This window comes from Balaenoptera borealis (assembly GCF_965194805.1).
Source record: "Balaenoptera borealis genome assembly, chromosome: 11".
Lineage (NCBI taxonomy): Eukaryota > Metazoa > Chordata > Mammalia > Artiodactyla > Balaenopteridae > Balaenoptera > Balaenoptera borealis.
The window spans coordinates 6,366,422-6,374,391 of record NC_138868.1 but is presented as its reverse complement, the minus strand read 5'-3'; the positions used below and the strand labels follow the sequence as shown (position 1 = coordinate 6,374,391).

The 7,970-nt window shown below is 60.2% G+C and overlaps 1 protein-coding gene across 1 annotated transcript; it reads right to left on the bottom strand.

The window, feature by feature from the left end:
- Positions 1-316: 316 nt before the first annotated feature.
- Positions 317-2,947, bottom strand: CD248 (CD248 molecule). Its single transcript, XM_082342043.1, has one exon. The coding sequence runs from the start codon at positions 2,900-2,902 to the stop codon at positions 593-595; it is 2,310 nt and encodes a 769-aa protein (XP_082198169.1). The 5' UTR covers positions 2,903-2,947; the 3' UTR covers positions 317-592.
- Between the last annotated feature and the right edge of the window lie 5,023 nt (positions 2,948-7,970).

Genomic DNA, 7,970 nt, shown 5'->3' with positions numbered 1-7,970 from the left:
GTTTGGCTCCAGTTCAGCAGAAGCCCTCATTCCAGATTCAGTCCCACCTTCTAAGAGTTATGTAAAAAGAGGAACCAATATGAAATTCTCTTCATGCCGAACCTCCCACTCCTAGGCTCTCTGTGTGACCTTGGGCAAAGTTCTGCCCTCTCTGGGCTCCTGTTTCCCTGAGACTCTCTAAAGCATACCCTGCCTTGAGGAGTCTTACCTTATTTCCTGGGGAGCCCAAACAAGCTGAAGGAAGATCCCCTCCTTCTTTTTTCTGAGTCCTCCCAGACCCTCCCCTCAGGCGCCAATGGGGGTCAGGAGCTTTGGGTGAGGTTGGCACCCCGTTTATTGGAGAAGACCCCAGAACCCACCCCCTGAGGTCCTGGGGGGCCTCGGCATCTCCTCCGTCTTGAGTGCTGGGCCAGGAAACAGAGCTCCCAAGAGTCAGGTCTAGCGGTTGACTGAGAGAGGAGCCTGGCTGGGCCCGGGGGACCAGGAAGCCTTCTGTCCAGCTGGGCAGCCCCCGTGGGTCCCTGGTGCAGCCTGGCCCATGTGTCCAACGCATGCCCCTTCCCCCACCCCACAGAGCGGGGGCTGCGCCCCATCACACGCTGGTTCTGCAGGTCTGCACCCCTGTGAGGCTGCCCCGGTGGGGCACGGGTTCCGTTGAGCCCTTGCTCCCGGCGTGGGTGACCCAGCGATAGCAGTCGGTCACGCGCTTATTGGGCGCCTGGGGGCCACAGCGGGTACAGTACACGATGCCCAGTGCAAGTAGGACCACCAAGAAGACGCATGTTGGCACTAGGAGTGCCACCAGCAACCACCGATCATCCCTGCGGCTGCGGCCTGCTGGACTGGCCTCCCCCAGGGCTGTGGGGACTGCCGAGGGCAGCCACGGGGCCAGGTTGGGGTCAGGGGTACCTTCCCTTGGGACTTGTGGGGCTTTGGAATGGGGGTGTGTCGGGCTAGCGGGTGAGGTCTGGTTAGTGGGGCTCTCTGGGGGCAGGGGAGTGTGGAAGGCTGGGGGTTGGGTGGCAGCAGGCACGGGGACTTGATGGGCAGGCGACACAGGGGGCCTGGAGGTAGTGGTCAGAGAAGGCTGGACAGTGGAAGTAATGGGATGGTGGGTGGCCTGGGCTTTGAGGACCGGGATATCTGGGGTCACAGGGGTTTGACGGGCGCTGGAGGTGGTGACCAGAGGGGCGTGGTTAGCTGGGATTCGAGGCAAATGAGTGGTGTTCTGGGTATCAACGACCTGGGTATCTGGAAACATGGGGGACTGGTGAGCGGGGAACAGTTCAGGATATTTGGCTGAGATAATTGGGGGCCGGTGGGCAGGGGTCGGTCCTGGGTGTGTGGCAGAGATAACGGGGGGTCGGTGGGCAGAAGGCAGATCTGGATAGTTGGCTGAGATCTTGGGGAACTGGTGGTCAGAGGGCAAAGCTGGATGTATGGCAGGGACCACGGGGGGCTGAGGGGCAGGGGTCAGGGGCGGACGCGTGGCAGAGACAATAGGGGGTTGGCGGGCAGAAGGCAGTGGGGGGCGTGTGGCAGAGACCACCACAGGCTGGGTGACAGAGAGCACTGAGGAGTGGTAGGGGCCCCTAGGGGCACTAAGCGGGGGTGGCCAGGTGGGGTCCAGGTAGGGCATCCGTGACTCTCTGTCCCCTGGGAAGCTAGGTCTATAGGCCAGGCCAAAGTCAGGTGACTGCGTGGCCTCCATCCACGGGATGCCAGGCGTCTCTGTCCAGCCACCATCGAAGACCTCCCAGGCTTCATCTTCATCCTCGTCATCCTCCCCATCATCCAGCAACTCGTCCCCAAGGTCCTGGGAAGCCCGGGCGCCCATGGCCCCAGCGGGGCTGCAGCTGATGCCATCAGCCTCCAGCTCGTGGCCCTCGCTGCAGTAGCACTCAAAGCCACCAACGTAGTTGACGCACATCTGCTGGCACACGCCGGCAATCTGGCATTCATCTGTGTCCACGCAGCGGTGCGGCTCATCCTCGGCTGGCCGGAAACCCAGGCGACAGTGGCAGCTGTAGCCCTGTGGCCCTCCAGGCTCACACTGCTGCTCACACAGGGCATGGGCACAGGGGTCCTCGCAGCTGCGCCCGTCCACTGCCAGCCGGAAGCCCTCGGTGCAGCGACAGGACACCCGACCGTCCGCCTCCTCCACGCACTCGTGTTCACAGCCCCCGTTGTCTGGGCCGCAGCCGGTACCGGGGCACAAGGGCCCAGTCCGCGACCAGCCCACGCCACCGTCAGGCTGCTTCACGCAGAGCAGAGAGGCTTCTCTGCCAGCCTGGCATGGCACGGCAGCCACAGAGCCGAAGGGCAGCCACTGAAACTCTGCGGAGACCAGGTGGAAGGGCGTGGTGTAGACGGCGGGGCCGGCCTGGCCTGCCTCATCGGGCAGCGCTGGGCAGGAGCCCTCGAAGCCAAACTGGCACAGGTAGCCATCGACGGCCAGCGTGCACGAGCCCTCGAGCCAGCGATGCTCGCCACTCGCCTCAAGGGCCGCACAGCGCTGGGCCGGGCAGGGCCCACCCGTGGCGGGCTGGGCCCAGTTGGTGAAGGCCGTGTCCTGGTCCCCTGTGGTCCACGTGAAGCCCCGCAGTGGGCGCTGCGGCTGGCAGTGCCGGGCCTGCCGCTGCAGCCCGATCCACAGCAGCCAGCTGGCCGGGCCGGAGCCCACCAGGCTGTCCACGCGCTGGGCCTCCTCGGGGGTCCGCGGCGTGGCCAGGTCGCCCCCCAGCTCACGGCAGGCCCGCCAGGCCTCCAGGAAGGTGCGGCGCCGCGGGAAGAGCGCGTAACAGCTGCCGGGGCCGCAGGCAGCGCGGGGCTCGGCGGCCCAGGGGGCCTGGCCCAGCGTAGGCACCGCGGCCGCCCAGGCCAGCAGCAGGCGCAGCAGCATCGCGACGCCCCCCGACTGGCCCGGGCCCGGCCGGCAGCCGCTCTTGACAGGGGGCGGGACTGGGGCCTCTGGCGGGCGGGCCGGGGGCGGGCCCGGGCCGGGCTCAGGCCTTGTAAGGAGTGGGCTGGGGCCGCAGCCAGTTCCCTGCTCCCGCTCCCCCGGGGCCGCCAGAGCAGGAAGCAGTCGGGCGGGGGGCAGGGGTGGGGGGTGCTGGGAGTGGGGGCAGGGGAGGGGAGGAGGCGCTGCTAACGGGCTGGGAATCGAGGAGAGGAGGCTGGACGACCCTCAGAAAACTCCAGTGCCGTCTGGGGCTCTTGGCGGTGGGTTGAGGTCGCTTCCCAGAGACTCACAGAGACCCCAGTCGGGACACACCGACCTTGTCACACCCGTGAACAGCTGCTTGTCATGTGTGTGGAAACATGCTCTGACTCACGCTCTCACGTCACACACGTGTGTATGCTCCTCTCCACACACAAGCGCACGTTCTCCATACTCTGTCCCTTCGTCCCAGAGTTGCACATACTCTGACATGCTAAACCCTTTAGGTGTGCATGCGAAAAGTGGTGTGGGTTCTGCAGGCCCTAACACAGGAAGTCACCCACCTTCGCATGCAGGCCCTGGATGTGGGAACCACCTCGATCACACAGGCGTGGGCATCCGCAGCCCTCATTTATATACTGAGCTCCTACCTCTGCCCTCAAGCCTCCTGGCTCCAGCTGGACCGGGCGTTGGGGGTGGCCGGGGAAGGAGGAGGGCAGGGGGCTGCCCTCCCTTCACCTCTGCTCAGCCTGGGGCCCTGGGAACCTGGACTTAGAGGGGGAGGAGGCGGCCCCCAAACAGGAAATGCTTCTCTGGGCTCCCTACTGCAGGAGGGCAGGGTGCATGGGGGAGGGGGTGGGCAGGGTGAGCAGGGCTGGCTGGGAGGGGACTGGTGAGAGGCCATGTATGGACATGGGGCACACAATGGTACACACGTGTGTGTGACACAGGCGTCACATGTGTGGAGCCCTCCTTGCCCCCAGGCAGGGCCTGCTGCGTAGGCCTGGCCGGGGTCCTCTTCCCACCCCTCCTGGACGCCTCTGGAGGCATGTGTACCGAGCCCATTATTCAGGATGGTCCCTGGGGAGCTGGTTGTCAGATTAACCCGTGCACACCCACTGCACTCTTAGCAGAAATTTGAGCCGGGGCGGGGATGCTGAGAAGAGGTTCTGCCCCTCAGCTTGCTGTCCTGATCCGGCTTCCCACTCTGCCACAATCGGCTGTGTGACTGCAGGAAGTCGCTGACCTTCTCTGGGTCTCCATTTTTCTTACCTACAAAACGGGGCTAACGTGTCAGGGCCCTTCAGCTCAGCGGGCTATTGTATCACGGCACTCAGTGTGTGCAAATGTGCTTTGTCAGCTGCAAAGCATGAGACAAATGTTCCTTAGTCTTCTGAGCAAATCTGGGGGGGGCGGGGGATGGAACCAGGGCGGCTTTGCTAACTAACCTTCTTACAGTGGCAGGGCTGGCCTTGCAGACGCGGCCAATCCCCTTGAGAACCAGGACTTTAGAAGGGCTTGCTATATGCCAGGAAGGTCGTTCTTTCAAGGTTTACATCTGTGAAGCACAGAGAATTATCCCCCTTCTCATGAGAGGAAAGTCAATGTGGGGCAGTTCATCCTTCCACTGGCTCAGACCCAAAGCCTTGAGATCATCCTTGACTCCTCTTTCTCCCACACCCCAGATCCAGTCTCTCAGAAAATCCTGTTGTCTTCACCTTCAGAACAGATCCAGAATCTGACTGCGTCTCACCACCTTTGCCACCCATGTCTGGCCCAAGTCACTACACTTGTCCATTTAGATTCATGCAACATCCTCTCCTCTGGTCTCTCTCTTGCCTTCTCCATCCTGCCAGAGGGATCTTTTTAAACCCCAAGTCAGATCCAGTCACTCTCCTGCTCAGAACCCTCGAGGCCCCCATCTCACTCAGAAGAAAGGCCGGTCTTTACCATGCTCGGCCTCCAGGCTCTTGTGATCTCCCCGCAAACTCCCTCTCTCATCCCTCTCCCTTCCCCTCATTCCCTCTGCTCCAGCCACTCTGGCCTGTGGATGTTCCTCAAACTCACCAGGCACATGTCTACCTCAGGGCCTTTGTATTGGCTGTTCCTCTGCTTAGAACACTCTTCCTGCAAGATGCAAAGTCTCTGCTTCTTCACTTTCTTCAGGTCTCAGCTCAGGCATCAACATCCCAGACCACTACCCTCCTCCACCATACCCTGGGGCTCCCTGGCCCCCTGGTCTTGTTCCATTTTTCTCCTTTGCACTTACGCCTATCTGACATGGTGTATATTTGCTTGCTGGCCTGAATTCCCCAATAGCCAGGGTTTCTCGCCGTCGGTATTACTGAGAGGCAGGGCTGGGTAATGATGTCTCCTAGAGACTGTGCTGTGCGTTGTAAGATGTCTAGCAGCATCCCTGGCTTCTGTCTAGATGCCAGTAGCATCCCTCCAGTTGGGACAATAAAAAATGACTCCTTGGGACTTCCCTGGTGTTCCAGTGGTTAAGACTCCACGCTTCCACTGCAGGGGGCACAGGTTCGATCCTGGGGAACTAAGATCCGCAGGACTCGCGGTGCGGCCAAAAAAAAAAAAAAAAAAGACTCCAGACATTGCCAAATGTCATGTCCCCTGGGGGCAGACTTGCCCCTAGTGGAGAACTCCAGCCCTAGGAGACTGCGAGCTCCATTTTGGCAGGGTCATTGTCTTATTTCCTACTGTATCCCCTGAGCCTGGAAAGCTCCTGGCCCACAGATGCTGCTCAATGGGGTTTGCTGAACGAAAGAATGAATGAATGCATGCATGAATGAGTGAATGAGACTCAGCTAAGTGAAAAATCTGGCTCAGGGCAACGCAGGGGGGATGATGCGATTCTGCCTGGAGCCAAAGCCCACCTGCTCCCCACATTCACCCAGCCTTCCCCAGAAGTCATACCATCCTAGACCTGGGAGATCCCTGGAAATCAGCAAGCTTTTTTGTGGGTGGGTACACTGAGGCCCAGGGGGTCTCAGAGAGACTGTGTGGCAGGGCTGGGACCAGAACCAAGGCCTCAGACCCTTCTTCCAGTTCTCTTTTTGCTGCAGTGCCCTGAGGAGTCGTTGGAGCGGGCTGAGAGTTTGGTATGATGTCAAGAAATGAGGATGGAAGGAAGGCATGATGGGAAGAAGGCACAGCCTAGACAAAGTTACTGAGCTGGGAGAGCTCAAGATGTGTTTGGAGAATACAAAGGACTCTGCCGGGGCCTGGAGGGAGGTTTAGGGTTAGAGGGACAGTGAAGAGTGGAGAGAAAGTATCAGAAGGGGGTTAGAGGCCTGGCCTGGAAAGCGGTGGAGCTGCCCCTGGAAGGCTGGCCTCCATCATGGGGGTCACGGGGAAGAGGCATGATGAGAGATCCCTGTGGCTGGTATGCGGTGGGTGGAGGGGGGACCGGAGGCCAGGGACCAGTCAGGAGGTTGCTGCAATAGTCTGGGAGAGGGGAGGGAGCTGGCTGGAGAGCTGGGTAGCAAGGCGGGGCAGGCTGGGGAAGGCAGCCGCTAGAGGCTCTTCAGGGGCGGGCGGGGGCTGGCCAGAGCCTGGTCCAAGGGTGTGGCGGTCCCAGTCATGATTCGGGCAATGGCCAGTGCTGGGGCGTCTGAGGGGAGGCTGCAGGCCGTCTGGCGAGTGGGCGGGTCAGATCAGAGGTCAGGACTACAGCCTCAGTGGGGGTGAGGCATTGGGGAGCAGGCAAGCAAAGCAGGAGGAGGAGGGTCAAAGGCCAAATTCCAGATGGCCTGGCTGGGCAAGTGGAGGGAAGCCTGAGCCAGGAGGCGGGCGGTAGTGGGGAGGAGTGGGACACCCTGATCCCAACAAGACTAAGGGTTTGGTAGGTAGAGAACGAGACTTGGAGATGCACCTGGGTGCCCAGTTTGGGTGGGCATCTAGCACTCACCTACCCGCCCACCCCCAGGGCCATCCATGTTGGGAGAGGTGGGGTGGAGGCTGTCTAAGAATTTCCTACCCTAGGGCTTCCCTGGTAGCGCAGTGGTTAAGAATCCACCTGCCAATGCAGGGGACATGGCTTCGAGCCCTGGTCCGGGAAGATCCCACATGCCACGGAGCAGCTAAGCCCGTGCGCCACAACCACTGAGCCTGAGCTCTAGAGCCCGCGAGCCACAACTGCTGAGCCCACGTGCCACAACTACTGAAGCCCACGTGCCTAGAGCCCGTGCTCTGAAACAAGAGAAGCCACAGCAATGAGAAGCCCGCACACCACAACAAAGAGTAGCCCCCGCTCACCGCAACTAGAGAAAGCCCATGCAAAGCAACAAAGACCCAACCCAGCCAAAAATAAACAAATGAATGAATGAATGAATTTTAAAAAAAAAGAATTTCCTACCCTAGTCAGGAGAAGGTATATAGTGGGCGCAGTATCATGGATCTGGGGGTGAGGGGATAGAGAGGGTCTTGTTGTGGTCTTCATGCCAGTCCTGTTCAGCCTGACTCATCTTGGTTCCCCCATAGCACAGAGAAGATGCTAACTGATGCAATAAATGCTTGGAGGATGGGGGGATGGGTGGATAGATGGATGGGGGGACGGAGGGATAGATGGATGGATTTAGGAATGAGTAAGTGGATGGATGGATAGATGGATGGGTGGACGGATGGATAGATGGATGGATTTAGGAATGAGTAAGTGGATGGATGGATAGATGGCTAAGTAGATGGGTGTGTGGATGAGAAAACGTTTAGATGCATGGTTGGGTACAGGGAATCAGGCAGAAATGCTAATTTATAATTAGCTGCCACCGTGATGGATGGCACACTCAGAATGTAACCCTATGGATCTGTAGGAGTGCAGCCCAGGAGGACGGGACAGCTTGGGCCACCATCAGCAGGGAGCATGTGTGATGCTTCCCTGTTACCACACAGCCTGTTTTCTCTGTTGGGGCCTGAGGCCAATGTGTCTCCCTGGCTGGGGTGGGGACAGCTCAGGACACCAGGCGTGGCTGACTCACATTGGGAGTCAGGAGGCTGGGGTTCCCCGCTCCGATCA